The sequence below is a fragment of the Lithobates pipiens genome, unplaced genomic scaffold (assembly GCF_037356315.1).
Source record: "Lithobates pipiens isolate NorthernLeopardFrog02 unplaced genomic scaffold, aLitPip1_a1.2 Scaffold_18, whole genome shotgun sequence".
Lineage (NCBI taxonomy): Eukaryota > Metazoa > Chordata > Amphibia > Anura > Ranidae > Lithobates > Lithobates pipiens.
The window spans coordinates 390,992,008-391,018,175 of record NW_027507758.1 but is presented as its reverse complement, the minus strand read 5'-3'; the positions used below and the strand labels follow the sequence as shown (position 1 = coordinate 391,018,175).

The window sequence follows — 26,168 nt, the reverse complement described above, 5'->3', positions numbered from 1 at the left end:
CGCCGCAGCTTTTTATAGCGCCAGGGACCCCCATATACTACCGCATAAAGCCCCCTGATTGCCCCCTAGTTAACCCTTTCACCAGTGATCACCATATAACTGTTACAGGTGACGCTGGTTGGTTAGTTATTTTTTTATAGTTTCAGGGCACCCGCCATTTATTACCTAGTCTCACTAGTGTACCCCTAAATTTAGGGGTGTCTACTTTCCAAAATGGGGTCATTTGGGGGGGGTTTGTGCCATCTTGGCATTTTATGGCCTTCAAAACTGTAACGCCCTTAGAAAGCCTGAAGGCGGTGCTTGGTTTTCGGGGCCCCGTACGCGGCTAGGCTCCCAAAAAGTCCCACATATGTGGTATCCCCGTACTCAGGAGAAGCAGCAGAATTTATTTTGGGGTGTCATTTCACATATGCCCATGGCATGCGTGAGCAATATATCATTTAGTGACAACTTTGTGAAAAAAAAAAAAAAAATAGTTTGTAATTTTCCGCAACTTGTGGCAAAATATAAAATATTCCATGAACTCAACATGCCTCTCAGCAAATAGCTTGGGGTGTCTACTTTCTAAAATGGGGTCATTTGTGGGGGTTTTGTGCCATCTTGGCATTTTATGGCCTTCAAAACTGTAATAGGTAGTGAGAAGTGAACTCAAAAATTTACGCCCTTAGAAAGCCTGAAGGCGGTGCTTGGTTTTCGGGGCCCCGTACGCGGCTAGGCTCCCAAAAAGTCCCACATATGGGGTATCCCCGTACTCAGGAGAAGCAGCAGAATTTATTTTGGGGTGTCATTTCACATACGCCCATAGCATGTGTGAGCAATATATCATTTAGTGACAACTTTGTGTAAAAAAAAAAAAATATTTTTTTTTTTGTCATTATTCAATCGCTTAAGGCAAAAAAATAAAATATTCAATGGGCTCAACATGCCTCTTATCAATTTCCTTAGGGGGTCTACTTTCCAAAATGGGGTCATTTGGGGGGGTTTTGTACTGCCCTTCCATTTTAGCACCTCAAGAAATGAGATAGGCAGTCGTAAACTAAAAGCTGCGTAAATTCCAGAAAACGTACCTTAGTTTGTAGATGTGACAACTTTTGCGCAAACCAATAAATATACAATTATTGACTTTTTTTTTACCAAAGACATGTGGCTGAATACATTTTGGCCTAAATGTATGACTAAAATTGAGTTTATTGGATTTTTCTAATAACAAAAAGTAGAAAATATCATTTTTTTTCAAAATTTGCGGTCTTTTTACGTTTATATCGCAAAAAATAAAAATCGCAGAGGCAATCAAATACCATCAAAAGAAAGCTCTATTGGTGGGAAGAAAAGGACGCAAATTTTGTTTGGGTACAACATTGCATGACCGCGCAATTACCAGTTAAAGCAGCGCAGTGCCAAAGTGTAAAAAGACCTCTGGTCATTTACCAGCAAAATGGTCCGGTCTGAAAGTGGTTAATGTCTAAACTGCTGGCAAGTGAAAATGGACAAATTGGGCCCAATTAGCCATTTTCTCTCCCCCGGTGTTATGTGACCAGTTAGTGTTACAAGGTCTCAGGTGTGAATGGGGAGCAGGTGTGTTAAATTTGGTGTTATCGCTCTCACGCTCTTATATTGGTCATCTGAAGTTCAACATGGCACCTCATGGCAAAGAACTCTCTGAGGATTTGAAAAAAAAAGAATTGTTGCTCTACAGAAAAATGGCCTAGACTATAAGAAGCTTACCAAGACCCTGAAACTGAGCTGCAGCCCAGTGGACAAGACCATACAGCAGTTTAACAGGACAGGTTCCACTCAGAACAGGCCTCGCCATGGTTGATTAAAGAAGTTGAGTGCATGTGCTCAGAGTCATATCCAGAGGTTGTCTTTGGAAACATATGAGAGCTGCCAGCATTGCTGCAGAAGTTGAAGGGGTGAGGGGTCAGCCTGTCAGTGCTCAGACCATACACCGCACCATGGCTGATCGTAGGGTCACAGACACCTGGGTGCAGAAATATTGCTGGCGCCCCCACATGGGTGTAGTCATCTTACCAACTCCTCCCCTTTACAAATGTTTCTATGGCAACGACTCAAACACAGATATGTTCTACTAAGAAGTCTTCGTTACCCTGGGATCCCCCATGATCTTTTAACAATAAAGAAAATACAGGAAGAGCGTACACTAATGAGACCTGTAGGAGATTCTCTCTGATGTACACACAGACATAGTATTGGAGACGACTGCAGACATGATTACAAGATATGGTCAGGAACTGCAGACATTATACAAGAGATAGTCGGAGACTGTAGACAAAATAAAAGGGATGGTCAGAGACTGCAGACATGATACAAGAGATGGTCAAAGACTGAAGACAAGATACAAGGGATGGTCAGAGAATGCAGACATGATACAAGAGACAGTCAGAGACTGCAGACATGATACAAGAGATGGTCAGAGACTGTAGACATAATACAGGAGACAGCCAGAGACTGCAATCATAGTACAGGAGATGGTCAGAGACTGCAATTTATAGTACAGGAGATGGTCAGAGACTGCAGACATGATACAAGAGATGGTCAGAGAATGCAATCATAGTAGCAATCATCTGCAGCCGCTGACCATCTCCTGTACTATGATTGCGGACTCTGACCGTCTCTTGTATCATATCTACAGACACAATACAAAAGACGGTCAGAGACTGCAATCATAGTCCAGGAGATGGTCAGCGACTGCAACCATTGTACAGGAGATGGTCAGAGACTGCAGACATGATACCAGAGACAGTCAGAGAATGCAATCATAGTACAGGAGATGGTCAGAGACTGCAGCCATGATGCAAGAGATGGTCAGAGACTGCAGACATGATGCATAAGATGGTCAGAGACTGCAGATATGATACCAGAGACAGTCAGAGAATGCAATCATAGTACAGGAGATGGTCAGAGACTGCAGACATGATACAAGAGATGGTCAGAGACTGCAGGCATGATACAAGAGATGGTCAGAGACTGCAGGCATGATACAAGAGATGGTCAGAGACTGTAGACATGATGCATAAGATGGTCAGAGACTGCAGACATGATACCAGAGACAGTCAGAGAATGCAATCATAGTACAGGAGATGGTCAGAGACTGCAGACATGATACAAGAGATGGTCAGAGACTGCAGGCATGATACAAGAGATGGTCAGAGACTGCAGGCATGATACAAGAGATGGTCAGAGACTGGAGACATGATACAAGAGACAGTATGAGACTGCAATCATAGTGCAGGAGATGGTCAGAGGCTGCAGACATGATACAAGAGATGGTCAGAGATTGCAAAAAATGATGCAAGAGATGGTCAGAGACTGTATACATGATACAAGAGACAGTCAGAGACTGCAGACATGATACAAGAGGCAGTCAGAGACTGCAGACATGATACAAGAGACGGTCAGAGACTGCAATCATAGTCCAGGAGATGGTCAGCGACTGCAACCATTGTACAGGAGATGGTAAGAGACTGCAGACATGATACCAGAGACAGTCAGAGACTGCAATCATAGTCCAGGAGATGGTCAGCGACTGCAACCATTGTACAGAAGATGGTCAGAGACTGCAGACATAATACAAGACATGGTCAGAGACTGCAGACATGATACAAGAGATGGTCAGAGACTGTAGACATGATGCATAAGATGGTCAGCGACTGTAACCATTGTACAGGAGATGGTCAGAGACTGCAGACATGATACCAGAGACAGTCAGAGAATGCAATCGTAGTACAGGAGATGGTCAGAGACTGCAGACATGATACAAGAGATGGTCAGAGATTGCAGGCATGATACAAGAGATGGTCAGAAACTGTAGACATAATACAAGGGATGGTCAGAGACTGCAGACATGATACAAGAGATGGCCAAAGACTGTAATCATAGTACAGGAGATGGTCAGCGACTGCAACCACTTTGCAGGAGATGGTCAGAGACTGCAGACATGATACAAGAGATGGTCAGAGACTGCAGGCATGATACAAGAGATGGCCAGAGACTGTAGACACAATACAAGGGATGGTCAGAGACTGTAGACATGATACAAGAGACAGTCAGAGACTGTAATCATAGTACAGGAGATGGTCAGCGACTGCAACCGCCTGTGTGCACTGCACCCTGTGTACCCGCCTAGGATCAGCCCTGCGCCGCACATAAATTGGTCTGCATGGCTGTTGTCCCAGAAGGAAGCCTCTCCTAAAGACGATTCACAAGAAAGCCCTGCAAACAGTTTGCTGAAGACAAGCAGACTAAGGACATGGATTAGTGGAACCATGTGCTGTGGTTTGATGAGACCAAGATAAACTTATTTGGTTCAGATGGTGTCAAGCGTGTATCACAGCAACCAGTACAAAGACAAGTGTGTCTTGTCTACAGTCAAACATGGTGGTCGGAGTGTTATGGTCTGGAGCTGCATGAGTGCTGCCGGCACTGGGGAGCTGCAGTTTATTGAGGGAACCATGAATGCCAACATGTACTGTGACATAAGAAAAAAGAAAACTGCGCTAGACCTAAAAAACTAATTAATTAATCAACTCTCTTAGTCTGCACACATGAGGAGAGTTTGGTGCTACACCATCCGCATACGAGATGATCCTATGAAACATCAGAGTGGGTTTTCCTGTTATGGTGGTCCAGTCCTGTATGACGTAAAGTGTCTTCAGTGCAAGCTAAAGGCCGCAGCTGGGTCATAGCCGATTGCTGCTCATGCTTTGCCATCGGGTAAGCGGATTCATATTCTGGTGGTCGGCACTTTCTGTCTTTGTGCGGAGTCACCGAGGTGTTAATGGACTATTAACCATTGTGTACCTATTTATATCCATGTACTGTGACATACTGAAGCAGAGCATGATCCCCTCTCTTCGGAGACTGGGCCTCAGAGCAAAATTCCAACATGATAAGGACCCCAAACACATCTCTAAGATGACCACTGCCTGCTAAAGAAGCTGAGGGTAAAGGTAATGGACTGGCCAAGCATGTCTCCAGACCTGGGGCATCCTCAAATGGAAGGTGGAGGGGAGCGCAAGGTCTCTATGATGACATTACAGAGCTGGTGGATGTTAGACTCCAGTTGCAACCTGTGAAGCTCTCGTGAACTCCATGCCCAAGAGGGTTAAGGCAGTGAAAATAATGGTGGCCACACAAAATATTGATACTTTGGACCCATTGGACATTTTCACTTACGGGTGTACTCACTTTTGTTGCCAGCTGCTTTGACATTAATGGCTGTGTGTTCAGTTATTTTGAGGGGAGAGCAAATTTACACTGTTACACAAGCTGTACACTCACTACTTTACATTGTAGCAAAGTGTAATTTCTTCAGTGTTGTCACATGAAAAGATATAATAATGATATTTACAAAAATGTGAGTGGTGTACTCACTTTTGTGAGATACTCTATATATACTGTATATATACAAAGTAAATTAAAAACATTTATGATTTCAATCTGAATTCCTGTAAGCCACATGAATTAGTCTATGTTGCTTTTCAATGAAAGTCTAACATCTGCTTGTTATCAGTGAATACACTGAAAACTGTTTTATTTTAACATTATAATAGATATTAACTAAAAGAAGAAAATAGTCATTAGTTATCAGTACATACTGAATAGGAGGAATAGCTTAATAAAATAGGACAACAAAAAAAATCCCAACTCCAGGCAAAACTGTTTATTTTGTTTTGGGTAATGCAGTTAAAGGTTAGAACCATCAGGTTTTTAATACCAAATATATGCCTGTTATGGAGATGGGTTCAGAGACTCTATCCAAAACTACAGAGAATATTTTGACCAGAGTGAGCAGCATAATATTTCAAGTGTTTTTACTCCATGCAGGACTAGTATCGGACTTCTTCAATAAACATATACAAATAATACAGCCCTAGATACAAAATAGAGTGCCGACACTAAGCAATCAGAATGAGTTTTTTGCAGGTCTGATTTTAAGTTAGTTCTGATTAGCTGCTGTAGTTTACTGTATTTCAGTCCTTACACAGTTCATTAATGAGGCCTGTCCCTCTTCTAGGCCCCTGACTTTTACTAGGACTCTGGCCTACAATTCTAGATTTTACTTGCATTGCCACCTGTTGTTAAAATATAGGCTGACTGATGTAATAATAAAATACAATAGACCCGTGCCAGAACCATTGTATCCAAAAGTAGAGAGCTGTTTTTAATTGAAAATAAATATTTGTTTCCATTTTAGTTTATTTTTTGTGCCTAAGTGTTATGTAGAACCACCTATCATAATATGGGATCTGCTAGATGACTTTAAACTCATATTTTATTACTATAATCAAGGGAATGCCTGGACCCGAAGGCTTACCTGGAGCATCAGGAATGCCTGGACAAAAGGTAATGAACCTTTATTCATTTCTGCAATCAGTTTAAATATGCAATTTTAAATGACATTTCAAAATAAATGAGACGGTTATATAGACAAAAATAATCAGATTTCCTTATAGGGAAATAAAGGTGATTCTGGAGTACAAGGCAAACAAGGATTAGCAGGAGCAAAGGTAAGTTAAAAATCATTGCATACATGAGTGTCTTTACTTGTCATTGCATAATTTGATTTGTGCACTTCAAAAGGCAGTGACAAATAATTCAATACAATTAAAAGTGAGCCTGTAAGAAAAAATGATTGAGGTTCTCAATGCTGATCTCTCCTACTAAAAGTGCTAGCTGATTAGCTAGTTCAACCAGATAGTAAATGGGGGGAAGCTGAAGTTGAATTCTAACTACCTTCTGACTTTAGTGGTTGCATGCTTTTTCAGTGACTCAAATAAAATTGAATGCCGAGTCAAGAAGACCCTCAGAATTTTCAGAAGTTCACCAATGGCCACCTTTATTTCAAAACTGTTTTTTATTTATATAACAGATGGTACAAATCCTTAATTGGGATTACTTCTCATTTAAAGATAATGAGTAGAGCCATGCAAATTGTTACTTTATGCCCTGTGACCACCTATACATTCAGAAACATAAAAACAACCTAATAATATTGAGCCATTTATTCCAAACTGCATACAAATGTTTCAAGCTTGTTGACCAGTGCCAGTACATGGCATAGAAACCATGATTTCTATGTAGTTTTGGAACCTGTGAGAAAGTATAACCAGATTAAGGTGAGGTGGGCTAAAAGAAAAGAAGTACAAATATAATAGACTGAATTTCTGGTAATTGGTCATAATCAGCTGAAACCCATGGGTTGACCCTATTTAATGTGTAATACATAGGTATTTTGGAGGTTCTGGAAGACTTGTGTACTGTTGAGGCCTGAAACATCAGTGTTCTATGTACTCCCAAATAAACAGCAGCTATAGTGGAAATGTGGACATAGTTACGATAGGAATGGTTCAATAATATTTAAGCTTCTACTCCTACATAATGTACCTTTGGTGCATATGCTAGCATTGTTATGTCCTTGGATAATGCATTGCGAAATGAGACAGATACATGGACCACCTTTTCCATGTATTTAAGGTTTCTCATAGGCTATCATTTTTTTTTTTTTATAAAGGACATTTTTTTTTAGGCCAAAACACCATTTTATATATGTTTTAATGAAATAAAAACAGTTTAAACAGTGAAATGTAAAAAAAAAAACTTTTACAACAATTGTGGCACGTTTGCAGGTGTAGTCATAGTTATCCTATTATTTAGTAATACTAATTATTATGTTATTATTGTGTTATTCTAACAGATATTTTCAACTCCAGTTTACATGTGAAAACAATCAGAGGTCTACTAATGTTATTCAGGGGACATTGCAGCTCTGCTAAAGTTAGAAAGTTTATTCAACTTTCCAGTGTATTCGACTCGAAAGGCAAATTTCACAGTGACGCGTGGTGGTTGAATCTGCTCTAAACCCATGCCAGTTTGTGGCTGTGGTGAAATATATTTGTAGAACTAAGCACTAATGTTAAATTCATTAGTATTTCTTTGAGGAATAACAAGGAGTGTGTACAGGAATACCTCTCACACATTACAAACATGTAATTTAACGGTGTTCCTAAATCACCAGAATAATGACAAATGGACATGGGGGTTGGCTGGTAGATAGTTGTACATCTCTGTGGCATGTGCTATCATTGCATAAGAGAAGGTCTGAAGCTGTAGTACTAGGAGAAAAACCTGGTGTCCGGTGCCAAGTTTTCAAAACTGGTCAGGTTCACAATGGCCTGAGATGTCTTGCATGATATGTTAGGTCGGTTCCAAGAGATAATAATGACATTGATAAATAATAACAGCTACTATGTTCTGATATACATTTTCTCTGCCAGGGAGAGAAGGGTGTAATTGGACTTATGGGCCCACAAGGATACACAGGTATACCAGGACTTATCGGTTCAAAGGTAAATATTTAAATACATGTTTTTCATTGTTCTTAGTGTAAACAAAATTTAGTTAATAATAACTAATAATAATAGTGATGACAAACAAATTCATTTTTGTATTTGCTGTTAGTAAGACAAAATTGCCCAATTTCACATATAGTGCAATCTGAATCTATACACAAATTTTGTTAGGGAAATTGAAAAAAGACAGGATTTCTGCTTGAATATGATTGAACGATCAGAGAGTGGACTACTTTTTTCAGTTGGCATTCAATTAAATATGGAAACCCAGTTTGCTATGTGAAAGGTCTACATTCCATTAGGAATGATAACGTGAACAAACATTGCTGACTTGTTTTTAAAAGGGTAATGCTTTCAGGGTTGTCAGTCTTATTCCTAGTTTACTATCAAGTAAGCTTTTGATCTCTAACAAGTATGTAGCCAAGAAAGTCTGAAAAGTCTAAACTTCATGCTTGTTCCAGGTCCGTTACTCACCAGGTAGTAAATCCAGGATGAGAATGACAGCGTTGGAACTGACATCTTTTAAACAGTCAGAGGTGGACTCTTGTTTCTGTTCTCATGGGTTCCATTTAAAGCCCACCTCTGCAAAAAGTAAAGTCCTACCTTTCAACGGGGCTGCACTTGCACTGCAAAAGTTAAATGATTGTTTAGTTTAGACAGTAAAGGCATTTTTACTTACCTGATTTTCTCAGTTTCTCAGGTACAAAGCTATGGTGAGAGTAAACTGCCTATAAATTATGTTTTTTTCTTTATTTTTTTCAGGGTGACAAAGGAAATCAAGGTGAAAAAGGGAGCCAGGTGCATTTTTTTTTTTACCATTTTGTTAATAGTAATGATTTCAATATGTGTACACAATTAAGACTAGTATATGTGGATATTTGTGTACACACATATGCTATTATATTGGGTATATCTGAAAAGCTGATGCAATCATTTTTTCATTGACATTCTCACAATTCAGTAAGATATTGACAGGGAAGAAATAAAAATAACCACACACAAGCAGATATTTCACTTAAAGTATAAATAGTCTGAATGTCCTATTTCCCCTCTTTCTCATTTTTCCCTGTAGTGAAAAGTATATACTCTAAAGCCTTGTACACATGGTATGATTGCTGGCAAGGGATTTTCTGTTGACAGACTGTTGTCCTAAAATCTTACTGTTAGTATGCTCCTTTTGACAATTGTTGTCCAACAAATGTTGGCTGGCAGGCTAGTACATTTTCGGTGGACAACGGTTTGAAGTCAGATTTTCGTATGGTCAGTACACAAATCCATGACACAAAATTTAAAAGTACAAACACTCATGCTCGGAATCAATGCTCACCAAACATGAAATTAGCAGAAGCTCAAGAGCTAAAATTCCTCGTAGTACATCACTACGTTCGTGTTTGTGGCATGACAATTGGGTACCGTTAGTATGCAAGACAAGATCCTGGCACGTGCCCTTTTGACATAAATCAGACGCTCGGTTGGCCAACATTCATACCGTGTGTATGAAGCTTAACACTACACATTCTTTCATTCAGGTGCCTTTTTCCATTTTTTCAGGACAAAAAAAATAAAAAAAATAATAGAGATACATATTTAGATTTTGCCTGCGCATGCCCTCATGCCCTCTTCAGTGATGAACCAAGCTGTCTATGAGTGAGAGCCCCACCTATAATAGAGATGAATGATGGTTGTGTTTCAGAAGCAATCTCAATCAATGAGCTGCATCTCACTTTTACAAATGTTTACCTATAAAAATAGGACTTAAAGTGGTTGTAAACCTCAGTCATGAAATCTGATCAAAGCACATATATCTGTAGTGTTTACTTGTCTCTCTCCAAAGCTCAAAGTGTTGTTTCTCTCTGGTGCTTTATTCCTCTGTTATCAGCATGCATCACTTCTGAGAAGTTTTCCCTGACACTTGAGATAAATTTGTGACTGGGGAGGGAGCTCAGCACACAGCTTGTCTATTCAGAACAAAGCCCTGCATCATTCCTTATTTCCTGTGCCATGTGTGAAGGGGGATGTGTCCTTTTTCCACCAATCAGCACTCACAAAATGTACAAGAGCTCTAACTGCAGCTCTCCGCCCCCTCCCCTGTGATACTGACAGAGGAAGATGGATTTTATCACAATTCTGCACTTTTGAAGGGATGAAGAGAAGAGAAGACTGCAGATAAACAAGTAAAACGTATGTAGAAGTGTTTGTTTCATCTGAGGCTATTCACTTCATTGGCTATATGAGAGGGTTTACAACCACTTTAAGGTTTCAGTGTGCCACTGAAGGTCTGTGCAATGAAAAAATTATTTCTGTAGACAGGCTACTTTCACTAACAATTTTACAACATTTTCTTGCACAATGAAAAATCTTGCAACCTATGTTGAAGATAATAAGTACCTTAAAATGCTTTATATACAAGCAATCATTAAATGTTTCTCTTTTCATTTTGGATAGAGTAGAGAATAGTTAAAGCCCCTTCAGTCTTTTTTGTAATCTGTGTCTTATTGGGGTGATTTCCCTTCACACCTTGTCCTGTAAATACAAAATAAAGTGAGAGGAAATCTTACCAATTTGAGGAAATACCCTCTTGGACCATTGTAACCAGAACAAACATTCCACTGGAAGGTTTCCTCTCTGTTCTTGTTCTGGTGACAACTTCTAATTTTGTATTCTTTCCTAAGTTTCAGTATGAAACAATGGTTGACAATTGTCCTTAGGGCACATAGAGTGGAAGCATCTTACCTAATTGGGCCACAGACAACAATAGAATTCTATCTCAGCAAAAAACTTTTAAAAAAGTATGGGTTTTAGATACATATTTGGTTGAGTTAGGAAATTGGTGAGTTAAGAAAAACAGAAGGAAAAGTAAAGCTGTGAAATATATTGGAGTTTTTCCTGAGAAAGAGAAACAAGAAATCACATTTCTTTAGATAACCCCTTCCATTTTGCTTCAGTTTTCTTTATAATTTTTTTCAACAATACACCTCTGTATTACATGGTTGATATTCCTTCCAACAGCATAAACTATTAAAATAATTTTGATATTTAATATGATAAATGTAAATAAAAATATAACAAATTCAACTACCAATCACTAAAAAGCTAATTCCATTTTTAATGTTTACCTTGACTCCATAGTAACAATGTAACACTGTCAAGTGGATGTTGAATTTTTTTTACAGTTTTTCTAAGAGAAGCATGAATATATTCTTCTCTAAGGCTGCATTTGCACTTTTGTATTCTGGGAACGTGGGCAAAAATGTGCGTTTCTGCTTGAGTTCTAGAAAACGTGTTGAAAATGCGCCACATCATGCATTGCGCTTGGAATGCCATTATTGATTAATGGCAGCACAATACATAGCAGTTGAGCGTTTTGTTGCATGACAAAAATCATTCAAAATTTACCAAAATGGGCATCGCAAAAACATCTGAGGCTCACAATAAAGGTGGAGGTACATTTGTCACGTGTAAGGCAAAGATTCAACTGATATTCAGTATACTGTCGCAGGACAAACATGAAAAAAAAGTGAGAAAAAAAAAACTTTATGCGTTGCACAGGTGTGAAGAGGATCTAAGATTTACTACACAAAATGGTAAGAAAATAAAAGTATAATGTGTGAAATCAAAAGGCTGTTGCTTAATGCAGACTTTATTAATTTATTTATTTATGAATTAATGCAGACTTTATTAATTAATTTATTTATGAATTAATGCAGACTTTTCTGCAAAAATGTGACTTTGTTGCAATTTATGCTTGTTAATCCCCTGTAAGAAATCTAATAATAACTGTATCTTTTTTTAAAGGGCCAGAAGGGAACTCAGGGTTCTTCCGGCATTCCAGGAATTAAGGTCTGGAAATTTTGCTTGCAGTTGTTAGTGCTTAGAATTGTCTATATTGTCATTATCTCTCTGCTTAGTTATAAGCAGGGAGTGCTGTCATCGCCATTGCACCCCCAGCCACTCATGTAGCCAGGACCCGCAAACCCCGAAGGCAGACCGGGGGAAGATGTCAGCACTCTCAATGGTTACAGCACGGCGCTGGAGGACTTCGTTACAAGGTAAGTTTCTAATAATGTGCTAGTATGTGATGCATACTAGCACATTATGACATTGCCTTGCAGGGAATTTTTCTTTTTCCAACAACTGCGGGCGTGACACATATCAGATCTTGTTTATATATTTTAGCTAAAAATCATACCCCAGGGACTGAACTCTCAGAAATTGTCTGCAGTCTGAGGGGCATGTGATTTGAGTGCAACATTTCCCTGTTGCTGTGGTGAGCTGTGCCCCCTTTACACTGGTGTACATTATAAACAACACAAGGTTAGCCTTGTGCCAGGGTTCCTCACCCCGATCTGACAACGCTGATAATGGTTCACAAAGGATGCCAGCAAATCCCCCACACTCTCTTGCAGTTTTAATCAGTGTCACTTGTCAGGCTGGACAAGCAGTAGAGACCACCCCTGCCCTGCAGTGAGCTGCTTGCTGCAATATCAGTCCCAGCACTATGCTCCTAAACTGTAAAAGCAGAAGTGCTGTGTGCTTGAAGACTTAATTGCTGTTGTCTACTGTTAGCAAGCTCCCTGACAGAGGTATGTTAACAACTCTGGAATTGTGTCAGTACACCTCAGTTCAGAAACAAAACATTTTCAAATACACTGAACCCCAATCCCACACTTCAGCCATGGTGCTAAGAGTGATATAGTAGCAGGCAGGACAGGGGCAGACTCTGATGCTGGTTTAGGCTGTTTAATGCAGCAGAGGGTTTTGGCTTTGCTGGCATCCTCTGTGGGAAGCTGGATCAGCATTTTCAGATCCAGAAAATGTGCTCCTTGAGTCAAGAGTCTGGTGAACAGAATATACCTCTGCTTGAAGGTATTAACATGTTGGCTGGGTCCCCTGCTGCCAACACTACTTTCCAACCGTCTTTCATTACAATCCACCCCTCTCCAAATCACAGTGACTGCCTGCCATCTTAAATCTCCCCCATTCCACCTCACCTTCTTTCCTCCAGTCACAACTCTTCCCCCCACCTCTCTCTCCAGTCACTCTGCCTCTCTGCCACCTACATTATCTTAAAGATCACAGCACTGCCAAACTCAAACCTCTCCTACTCATACTACCTCCATACCAGCCACCTTTACCCCTGTTCAGAACTTCCCTCCTACCCATCTACCACCTCCCTATTGCATTACACTGCCATGCACCTCTCACTACCCAGGTCACAGCATAAACTCTGCCCACTGAGGGGGCAGAGTGTATCATCTTTGCCCTGGAAGCTGGATGACCCTCTCCCGGCTTTGCTTGCACTAACTTATATTCTTACTAAGATCATCTAAATGGTTAATGTCCTATTGGTGGTTACATTTGATTTGCTTTTATCTTGAAGTGGTCTATGTTTTTGGCTATGCATTTTACATTTTATAAAGAGAATGCCAGCTAATGTGCTATGAGATCTTAAACAATAGTAAGTATGTAGTATAAAGAGTGCAGCTTGTCCTTTGTACATGTTTTCCAGGTGGCATTTCATAATCACTTGAGAGATAAATAGTCTTTAATTTGTACAAGTGTAGACCTAAAAGGAATTCTGGAAAATGTGCACATGTGGACATCCCTAAAAAAACTGCTGAGTTTTGAATACTGATGATAAATCAGTATGCATTGGATTCAGACTGACAGATAGCTCTGTTTACATTTTGTCAGCACAAAATATACCGAACCCGCTAACACAACTAAACATTTGACCACTTATAATATTTTGCTTGTTTTAAAATGTTATATTTTACATTAATTTTAACATTTCAGTATTTTTTTACCAGGGCGAACAAGGAGAGATTGGTGCCAAAGCAGAGGTATGCATTAATACTAGAAACTACACTACATACAGATACACAAAAAAAATGCTTCTAATATTTGTTACCCAAAAGTAAATTAAAGCTTATTAAACTGTGCTCAAAAATTATAAAAACAACATATGATATATAATACTCTCATAGATGAAATAAAGACAGATAGGTGGATCTGATCCCCACAAGAGGGTATTTTATCACATTAAGATATGTGGTTGTTGTGCGCTGCCTCCTAGTGGTGTGTGAATATAAAAGTTCAAATAAATGCAGAAACTGTGTGACATAAACATAAATGTGCAATAAATCTAGCTGCTGCTATTACCAGGATGTTATCACAAAACAACAATGAATGAATATCCAAAAAGTGTGATAGCACTGCTGAAATCTGACAAATAATACATAAATCCAATGATATGCACTATACGCATGTGCTGAATAAATATACAATCCAAAAGTAAATGTATAAAAGTTGATTGAAACAAAAAATCTTCTTAGTATAGAATGTGTTTCAAATTACACTGTGAGAAAAAAGTGTTTCTCGAGTAAAAAATGTAATTAAATCCAATATTGATGTGCAATACGCACATGTGCTGAAAAAAATAATAGTCCAATATCAAATATATATGAAAGTTAATTAGAACACAAAATATTCTCATATAGAGTGTGCTTCAAAATTCCACTGTGGGAAAAAAGTGCTTCTCAGATAAACCAACAATCTGTGACTAGTGTTCCATTCACCAGGTGAAATGGCTGCTTACCTCCTTCTTAGACCCTGAAAGGGTCAAACTCACTTACAACTAATGATAATTCCCATCAGGAAAAAGGCTCCACAATGATCTTTAATGGTTTCCACCAAGGTCCTGCAGGGATCAAACACGCTTTGCACCTTGTATACTTTTCCTTTAAAGGTTACCTCCGTGATGATCATCAGCAACTCCAGACCAACATGCAAAAATATAAAGTGCCTCCAATAGTGCAGTACAGAGTGTTAAATGGAATATACCTTACCCACCCAGATGCATCTATTAAACCCATTTTTATTTCAATATTTTTTGTTTCTCATATATAAATGTAACGACAGTGCCCTCTTAATAGAACTTAATTTAAGTTCATCCCTTTTTGGAGTACATTTTTTTTATCCTCCCCTATTGTCATGAGGACACATTTTAAAGTTGCTGCAGAACTAACACCATAGACTTGTTTGGAACCTCTGCTAGCTGTTGCTTTTCACTGTAGATTGGTGTCAAGGGAAGGATTTGTTTGGCATGTATATTTTTGACTACATAGCAATTATAACAAGGACCTTAAACCAAAAACTCAAAAACAGACAAATGAAATACATAATAAGAAAAAAAAGAAGTGCAGCACTTGTACCATAAATTGTGTTAGCCCTTATACACACGGTCGGACATTCCGATGGAAAATGTTCGATCGGACCGTGTTATCGGATAATCCGACCGTGTGTGGGCTTCATCTGACCTTTTCAGTCGGAATGTTCGACCAGCAAAGTTTGAGAGCTGGATATAAAAATTTTCTGACAACATGATCCGATCGGACAAAGTGCCACTCATGCTCAGATAAAAATCCTAAAAAAAGCTATTGGCTACTAGCCTGAACATAGTACCGTCGTAACTAAATAACGTCATCACGTTACGAACGATCAGATTTTCCGACAACTTTGTCCGACCATGTGTATGCAACAGCAGTTTCGGACAAAATCCGTTGGAAAAAATCAGACGGATTTTGTTGTCGGAATGTCCCACTGTGTGTACAAGGGCTAAGAGTATACCTTTAAATTGCAAGTATGCAAAAAGAATTTATATCAAAATGGCATAAATAAAATAAAATAAAATTATTGGCTTCCTCTATTAAAATCCCTCTGTTTTAAAAGTTATATAGATTATATAGATTATTTAGTCACTTTCATGGACTTTTTTAACCATATTTTTCATCATACTTTTTCACTTTATTGTAACTCTTTCTTATATGACATTTGGTTGTGTTTATTCTTAAGACCTGTTTGATATATGCAAGTTTATTAATTGGCACATGGTATATTAAGTGATTGAAATATTTTATTTATGCCATTTTGATATACATTTTTTTGCACATTTGCACTTTAAAGTTATTGCGAATACTCATACAGAATTTATGGCACAAGTGTTGCACTTCTTTTTTCCTTATTCTGTGCCTAGTATCTGGGTTATGGTGTTCAGCTGCTGTTTGATGCTATGTTATACTGAGCACGTATATTTACCTACTTATATGAATGAAATACATAAATGGGAACCTATTCACCTGCCAAAAGAGTTTTAATTACATTCAGCCATTCTTGTGCTGTTTGATGCTATGTTATACTGAGCACATATATCTACCTACTTATATGAATGAAATACATAAATGGGAACCTATTCACCTGCCAAAAGAGTTTTAATTACATTCAGCCATTCTTGTGCTAGATATTGATCATCACACCGCACAGTCAAGAAAGTGACCTTGTATCAAGTTTCAGCCTTGCAGCTATAACAATTAGCCTAATAGCACTTTTTAACATCTGCTGTGTCTAGGTGTTTACCCCTACCACCTGCTGGATAATATTCAGCACTGCAGCATGATCATGTTGCATGTTCACACCTGGCTCACTCAGTAATGCTTAAATTGATTATAGATCACTCAGTGGATACCTAATTAAAAGTGTCTGTATCCTGACCTACCAGGTTGTATTTCTGAAATTTAGACCTGTTTACAACTCTTGTAATCTTGTAATCTGCTATTTTTGATTGCATCTGCTTATGAATAATTTTGTTTATGCTTTCTTTCGCCTGCCTGTCATGGCTTTCTGTATTTCCTCAACTAATCTTGCTTGTTGTCAGTGCTGATATCCAGCTTGTCCTGACCTCCCCTGTACTTCAAGATTTGGAATTTCATTCTGGTTCTAACAGCACTATCCACTGTTACCTTAGGCCATCTACAGGATCACCCTCTAGCATTTGTTCAGTGCAACATCTGCTTTACTTATAGCTCTAAATATAACCAGAGAGTACAAATGTGTGACACCTTATGACACCTGTTGATGACACAAATGATAAAATGATGTTGTTAGCATAATACATTAGAAAGTGGTACTGCCAGTTCATGGTGTGGTGAAAAATGTTCTGTGGGTGACAGAGTGGTGTATGGTTACTTGAAATTAGATAATGTTTCATCGCTACCATTGTTTGCTTTTCAGGTACACCATTCAGCTGCAGCACTGATTTATTTATCTTGACAGCAACGGCGTTTGCTCTCACAATATGTAAATCAATGACTCCAGCACTGTAGGAGGTGATTTTACCACCACAGTTCAAAAAAAATGGGGCATGTATGCCCATCATTAGAGGTGGGTGGATGAAGGATGGTATTCTAATGGTGGGTGTACCCACCGATCAATCTTTTTTTCATTCAGCCCACAGACTGCATGAAAAAAAGAACATTACAATATATGCTGAAAAAGGACCAGCAACGTGCTGGTATGTTGCTGAACTTTGAGTGGTTATACCAGAATGATGCCTGCAGTTTTAAGTAAAATCTTGGTATCATTCTTTTCAGCCAGTGGTGGACTTTCATGTAAAAACAATCCTAGTGGCTAATTAGTTGGTTTTCTCTGGCTCTCCTGTCCCAACAGGGAACCCAAGAATGCAGCCGGTGGTTCCAATCGCTGACCATAGAGCTGATCGGAGAATGGCTCCAATCATCTCTATGGCCTAAGAAATCGGAAGCTACGAGCATTTCATGACTTCGGTTTCGCCGGATATAAACAGTGCCATTGGGAATTTGAGAAAGCATTTTATCACACCGATCTTGGTGTGGTCAGAGACTTTGAGGGCAGAGGAGAGATTTAGAGTCTAATAGACTCCAATTTTTTTTTTTAAAAAGAGTACCTGTCACTACCTATTGCCATCATAGGGGATATTTACATTCCCTGAGATAACAATAAAAATGATAAAAAAAGAAGGAAAGGAACAGTTTAAAAAAATAAAAATAAAATAAAAAAACAAAAGAAATAAAAAAAATACACCCCTGTCCCCCCCCTCGCTTACGCGCAAAAGGTGAATGCAAGAATCGGTCTTGTGCCGTATGTAAACAGCAATTGCGCCATGCATGTGAGGTATCACCATGAACATCAGATTGAGGGCAGTAATTTTAGCAGTAGACCTCCTCATCTAAAGTGGTAACCTGTAAAGGGTTTTAAAGGCTTTTAAAAATGTATGTAGTTTGTCGCCGCTGCACGTTTGTGTGCAATTTTAAAGTGTATTGTGTTTGGTATCCATGTACTCAGCATAAGATCATCTTTTTTATTTCATCAAACATTTGGACAACATAATGTGTTTTAGTGCATTAAAATGAAAAAACGTGTTTTTTTCCCAAAAAAATGCATGTAAAAAAAAAACAATCACCACCTTCAGGCTTTCTAAAGGCGTAAAAGTATGATTTCCTTTCCTCACTACCTATCACAGTTATGGAGGCCCTGAAATGTAAAGATAGCAAAACCCTCCCCAAACTAATCCATTTTGGAAAATAAACACCCCAAGGTATTTGCTAAGAGGCATGATAAGTATTTTGCAGCTCTCATTTTTTTTGAAAATGAAGAAAGAAAAGAAAGATGTATTATTTTTTTTTTCAATTTTCAAAACCTTGTGACAAATAGCGAGATCTGCAAAATACTCAGCATACCTCTCAAAAAATAGCTTGGGGTGTCTACTTTCCAAAAGGGGGTAATTTGGGAGCGGTCATTTTGTGTTATCTTGGTATTTCATGGCCTCCAATACTGTGATAGGCAGTGAGTAGTATGAATAAAAAAATGTACGCCCTTAGAAAGCCTGAAGGCTTGTTTTTGGGGTCCTGTACGTGGTTAAACTGCCAAAAAGTTCCACACATGTGGTATCCCTATACTCAGAAGAAGTAGCAGAATGTATTTTGGGGTGTAATTCTACATATAACCATGCCATGTTCGAACAATATATCATTTAGTAACAACTTTGTGTAATTTTTTTTTCAATCACTTGTGACAAAAAAATAAAATATTCAATGGGCTTAACATGCCTCTCAGCAATTTCCTTGGGGTGTCTACTTTCCAAAATGCGGTAGTTTGGGGGGGGGGGGATTGTACTGCCCTGCCATTTTAGCACCTCAAGAAGTGAGATAGATGGTCATAAGCTAAAAGCTGCATAAATTCAAGAAAATGTACCCTAGTTTGTAAGTGCTATAACTTTTGCACAAACCAATAAATATACGCTTATTGATTTTATTTTTATTTTTACCAAAGATATGTGGCTGAATACATTTTGGCCTAAATGTATGACTAAAATTTGGTTTATTGGATTTTTTTTATAACAAAAACATTCTTGGTCTTTTCCCTTTTATATTGCAAATAATTTAAAAATCACAGAGGCAATCACATACCAACAAAAGAAAGCTCTAATTGTGGGAAAAAAGGATGAAAATTTTGTTTGGGTACAGTATTGCATGACCACACAATTACCAGTCAAAGCAGCGCAGTGCCAAATTGTAAAAAGTGCTCTGGTCATTGAGGGGCCAATGCTTCCGGGGCTGAAGTGGTTAAAAACCATAAAAAATTATTATGCGCTAATGTCATAATAAGCAACAGCTGCTGGCACTAAAATCTGACAGAATATTGTGCAAGCAATCAAAAATTAAAAAAGTGCAGCTCTAAATATTAACCATAATAAATATACAAAACAAATATAGAAATATTATTAGTATCATTTAACTGATAATAAAATGCAATGTGCAATCTAACAGGGGCTGGACGTAGTGGAAAGTTATGGTGACAGACCTGCTTCCATAAATGCAGCCTATGTGCGCCCATCAATGCAGCCTAGCAGCACCCATCAATGCAGCCTACCAGTGACCATCAATGAATCTTTGCTTGTTTCCATTTATTCAGGAGTCTGGACACAGACACAGTCCTCTGCCGCCGCTGCGCCTCTGACACTATGTGTGAACGCAGAGGCGACTGCCTGCTGATGCTGAGACTTAGTTGCTTGCTGCAGAGAGAAGCGGGTAGGGCCACCAGTGACTGGGCATCCTAGGCAGCAGTGCGCCCTAGCCAGCTGCCTAGTGATAGCACCGGCCCTGCTGGTATGCGTGTTTACTCTCCCCTCTGGTGACTCCTTAAGTGGACAGCGGATAGTTTTCACCTTTGCTGAGTTGATTATATTTCCAACTTTTTCACCTGGACTGTTTTGATACACAGTGGCTGCTCTACATTCATAGTTCTTATGTGTGGACTTTTTTATTATTTGGACTCTGTTTTACACATATTCACTTATTGGCACAATGCACTTTATTAATTGATGTATGGTATTATTACCTCTTATGCACATTTACTTGAGTATACTGTATATGTTGGTTAATTTTTTACAGCATTTCACTTGCATTGTATATTTAATATGGTTCATATTTAGCGTTGCACTTTTTGAATTTTTTATTTTGTTTAATATCCATGCATAATGGATCACTGACTTTCTAGAATATAAAAAATGTAATGTAATGAGTCATTATCTTCACTAGGGGGAATAGCCCTGGGGTTTGTGCTTTAGTAGAATCCTCTATTCCACCAAGCAACATAATATATCTTGTTCCACTGGATTTCATGCATTCTCAAAAATAGACCCACCCCATCCAGTTTGCAAGTTGCTTTAATTTCACAAAATGTATCCTCTTTTTTCATAACCGATGAGTTCAGTTTTCACTATAGACCACATTACTTCTATAAAATCTTTAATTTATCTAAGGCACATGGTTGATGTCACATGGGTTGATGTCACATGGGGACTATGACATCGTAAGGGGGCGGGGTCACCATGTGACCAACCCATGTGACATATACCATGTGACACCGCCCCATTGTCACTATATAAGTGACCGCACAGCGCGGCTCTGGCATTCCGGCCGGAGGGAGCGACGTGTCAACATCGCCTGGAGAAGAAGAAGAACAAGAACGGAAGGCGGCGGCGGCGGCGGCGACGACAGCGGCGACAGAAGACCGGGCCACCGCCTGTAAAAGAGCTACAAGAAGGCGCGGTGGCCCGGCAGAAGAACCGAAGGCGGCGACAGAAGAACGGAAGGCAGCGGCGACAGAAGACCGGGCCACCGCCTGTAAAAGAGCTACAAGAAGGCGCGGTGGCCCGGCAGAAGAACCGAAGGCGGCGACAGAAGAACGGAAGGCAGCGGCGACAGAAGACCGGGCCACCGCCTGTAAAAGAGCTACAAGAAGGCGCGGTGGCCCGGCAGAAGAACCGAAGGCGGCGACAGAAGAACGGAAGGCAGCGGCGACAGAAGACCGGGCCACCGCCTGTAAAAGAGCTACAAGAAGGCGCGGTGGCCCGGCAGAAGAACCGAAGAGGGGGACAAGACCCCCGAAGTCGGGAGAAGAGGCCGGCGGCGGGGAGGAAGAAAGCCGGACTCCTCCGCTAGTAAAAGAGCTACACACAGATAGCGGAGGAGTCCGGCGAGAAGACCCCCGAAGACGGAAGACCCCCGGAGCTGTGCAATAAAATATTTTTTCCCTGTGTTGTGTTTTTTTTTGTACTTTATTTCACAGGTGAATGGGTAGGGGTACATTGTACCCCATACTCATTCACATAGGGTGGGGGGCCGGTATCTGGGGGCCCCCTTCTTAAAGGGGGCTCCCGGATTCCGATAAGCCCCCCGCCCGCAGACCCCGACAACCAACGGCCAGGGTTGTCGGGAAGAGGCCCTTGTCCTCATCAACATGGGGACAAGGTGCTTTGGGGTGGGGGGGCCGCGCGGCCCCCCCTTCCCCAAGGCACCCCCCCATGTTGAGGGCACGCGGCCTGGTACGGCTCAGGAGGGGGGGCGCGCTCGCTCGCCCCCTTTCCTGGCCGGCCGGGTAGCGTGCTCGGACAAGGGTCTGGTGTGGACTTTGGGGGAACCCCCACGCCGATTTTTTTCAGCGTTGGGGTTCCCCTTTAAGCCCATTCCAGGCGGCGGAGCCCGCGAAGTCTCCTTCGCGGGCCCCGCCTACCTGTACACGCGCTCGAAATGGGCGGATTTGCCTCCTCCTTACGTGGGCGAGTCCGTTCATTTCAAAAGTTGAGCGAACTGTTTGCCCAACCTTGTTCGTCAAACAGTCCGCTCGTGTGTGGGCAAGTCCGCTCATGCAAATTTTGAGCGGACTGTTTGCCGAAACTGTTTGACGAACAAGGTTGGACAAACAGTCCGCGCGTGTGTACGCGGCCTAACTGTTGCGATCAAAGGTGAGGTTTCCATCTAGTGACTCTTATATGCAGGCCATCTTTGTGAAATGAGTACTGCACTGTGGAATGGTGTGCATCTCCTTCGATGACGCCTTTCTTTTAGGGCCTTTTTAGGGCCCTTGCAGTGATATTAGGCTACATTGTGTATAATTGACTAGTTCTGCAATACAACTTTTCATGTTTTATTATCTATTAAATTCAACAAATAATAGAAATTATGGATTACAATATGCGGAAACATGTTATGTTTAAGCTCCCTACAGAGGCTGTGTTTTCAGTGAGATAATCAGAAATACATGTTGCAAATTTCTGTATATGACTGTAAGTTTAAATGAGTTTCTACAGTTAAATTACATCATTTTCTTTACAGAAAGGGGAAGTTGGAGAACCAGGACCCCAGGGATTCAGTGGACCAAGAGGAGAACCTGGTCCTGCCGGATTAATTGGAGCACCTGGTCCTAGAGGAGACAATGGTGACAGGGGACTCCCTGGGCTTCCAGGACAGGAAGGAAGGCCTGTATGTGTGTACAGTGGTTACCATAAAGAGTAACCAGTTTATAATTATCTAAATGGGACCATGTAGCATAAATAATATATTACTTTGATGCTCTATTCACACTAGTGTTTTCATATGCGACTTTAGTTTCATAGCATAGAATTGCATAACAACGGAAATCACATTGTTCTCAATGGTGCCTGTTCACATCAATTCAACTCAGCATGACACGATTTTGGAAAATATTCCTATCCTATGTTGGTGCAATTCCATTGTAATTTTGGCTCTATAGAATATTCAAACCACATCCAAGTTGCATCCAGGTTGAACTATATAATCATGCTAAAAATTGGGTCAAAATTGTATTGCAGTTTTGTGAATCTAGCCTGAATGGGATTTCATTTGAATTTGACTTCACTAGTGGCAACCTTTTTTCTTGTCAGTAACACAAAAAGCAGTGAAGCCATAGATACCAAGTTAACTAGCATTTTCAAAAGGAGAGCTACAATATCAGCCTCCATGTTTTTTTACAGGCTACCTTTAAAAGAATGTTGACTTTCAGTACAGGCAGCCAACTACACACCAAAGACCCCTTTCACAGGCAGTTTTCAGGTATTTTAGCACTAGAAATAGGGCCTGTAAAGCGCCTGAAAACTGCCTCCCATTCTCTGCAATGGGTGCTTTCACACGTTCAGAAAAGTCCTGCAAGCAGCATCTTGCAATGAATGGGCAGTACTTTCGAAAAGCGATTTGGAAGTGCCGCAACACGGAAAGCCCCCATAGCAGCCTGAAACGCGGTGCAAATGCGCTTGCTTAAACAGTGTTAAAGCATAGTTAAAACAAGCAGTGCTTTAATGCTAATGGGGCCATGGCCCCAGTGTGAAAGGGGTCTTAAAGTTGATATTTGTACTGTTCCGATAAGGCCTGGGCAGGTGGCAACTCTAGACTTGTTTTATCAAAATTCTCTTAAGAACTGCCCTACAGGTTTCAATATGTTAGCTGTGAAAGAAAACAATTCCCATTCTTACTAAGCATACATAAGGCTCATATCTACCATCCAAACTGGACTGTTCATTCTGACAAATTGAAGAAGGATCCAGAAGATGTAGATTTGTCACATAATAGTAATAATTGTAACTTCCATGCAGTATCTCACAAAAGTGAGTACACCCCTCACATTTTTCATTATATCTTTTCATGTGACAACACTACAGAAATAAAACTTTGCTGCTATATAAAGTAGTGAGTGTACAGTTTGTATAACAGTGTAAATTTGCTCTCCCCTCAAAATAACTCAACACACAGCTATTAATGTCTAAACTGCTGGAAACAAAAGTGAGTACACCCCTAAGTGAAATCATCCAAATTAGTCTCAATTAGCCATTCTCCCTACCCGATGTCATGTAACTTGTATTACAATGTCTTAGGTGTGTTAAATTTGGTGTTATTGCTCTCACTCTCTCATACTGGTCACTGGAAGTTCAACATGGCACCTCATGGCAAAGAACTCTACAGACCATACAGCGGTTTAACAGGACAGGTTCCACTCAAAACAGGCCTTGCCATGGTCGACCAAAGAAGTTGAGTGCACAGGCTGAGCGTCATATTCAGAGGTTGTCTTTGGGAAATAGACGTATGAGTGCTGCCAGCATTGCTGCAGAAGTTGGAGGGGGGGGTCAGCATGTCAGTGCTCAGACCATATATACGTTGCACACTACATCAAATTGGTCTGCATGGATGTCGTCCCAGAAGGAAGTCTCTTCTAAAGTTGATGCACAAAAAAGCCTGAAAACAATTTGCTGAAGACCAGCAGACTAAGGACATGGTTTGCTGGAACCATGTCCTGTTGTCTGATTAGACCAAGATAAATATTAGGTTCAGATGGTTCATGTGTGGAGGCAACCAGGTGAGGAGTACAAAGACAAGTGTGTCTTGCCTACAGTCAAGCATGGTACTGGGAGTGTTGTGGTCTGGGGCTGCATGAGTGCTTATGGCACTGGGGAGCTACAGTTCATTGAGTGAACCCCTCCCTTAGTAGACTGGGCCACAGGGCACTATTCCAACATGATAATGACCCCAAACACACCTCCAAGATGACCACTGCCTTGCTAAAGAAGCTGAGAGTAAAGGTGATGGACTAGCCAAGCTTGTCTCCAGACCTAAACCCTATTGAGCATCTATAGGGCATCCTCAAATGGAAGGTGGAAGAGCGCAATGTCTCTAAATCTACTAGCTCTGTGATGTTGTCATGGAGGAGTGGAAGAGGACTCCAGTGGCAACCTATGAAGTTCTGGAAAATAATGGTGGCCACACAAAATTTTGACACTTTGGGCCCAATTTGAACATTTTCACTTAGGGGTGTACTCACTTTTGTTGCTAGCGGTTTGAACATTAATGACTGTGTGTTGAGTTATTTTGAGGGGACAGCAAATTTACACTGTTATACAAGCTGTACACCCACTACTTTACATTGTAGCAAAGTGTCATTTCTTCAGTGTTGTCACATGAAAAGATATAGTAAAATATTTACAAAAATGTGACTGGTGTACTCGCTTTTGTGAGATACTGTACATAGATCAATCTAGTAGGTGATAATGTTCTACCACAATGACAAAGTGTGTCTATTACTATGTTGCTATTCTTGCTTTTTTGTAAGTAGAGATCCACTATATACATTAGCTATACAGCAGTTTTGTTTATTCAATTTTTCTTGCTTACTTTATTAAAATGTTCTTGCTTGTTTTAAGCCCTATGGTGGTAATTTCATTATAGGCTTTTATTTAACTTGCCTATACCTTTAGTTGGAAATGGCATTGGACTGTGCTCTCTTTTATTTGACCTGAATTGGAGTTTTATAGATACTAATTTTAAAATTTGCAAAACTGTTTTGTTGTAAATTATGGAAAAGATTTGGGATTTTTATGTAAAATCAGAACATAGTATAATTTGGGAAACATTTTTGAAAAATAATACATTATAGTCTCTGTTTAAAAAGAGTAAGAATCATTATAGACACAGAATAGAGAAAAAAAAAAAACATTTAATTAAGTACAGTATATTAAGTCAATTTTATGCGGTTTAAAAAATGTTTATTTTGTTATGATAACCTTTAATACATTACCCACACAGCTGAGAAATGGAGACAGTAATGATTAAGTGATGAAATTACTCTGAGCTC

General features: G+C 39.9%; 1 protein-coding gene across 1 annotated transcript in view; it reads left to right on the top strand.

Annotated features, from left to right (window-relative positions):
* COL21A1 (collagen type XXI alpha 1 chain) overlaps window positions 1-26,168 on the top strand; it is a 285,509-nt gene that overhangs the window by 243,701 nt on the left and 15,640 nt on the right. Inside the window, exons 20-26 of the mRNA XM_077487822.1 lie at window positions 6,313-6,366; window positions 6,477-6,530; window positions 8,298-8,369; window positions 9,135-9,170; window positions 12,168-12,212; window positions 14,183-14,215; window positions 22,865-23,011. Coding sequence (XP_077343948.1) covers window positions 6,313-6,366; window positions 6,477-6,530; window positions 8,298-8,369; window positions 9,135-9,170; window positions 12,168-12,212; window positions 14,183-14,215; window positions 22,865-23,011 — 441 coding nt within the window. The remainder of the gene's footprint in view (window positions 1-6,312; window positions 6,367-6,476; window positions 6,531-8,297; window positions 8,370-9,134; window positions 9,171-12,167; window positions 12,213-14,182; window positions 14,216-22,864; window positions 23,012-26,168) is intronic.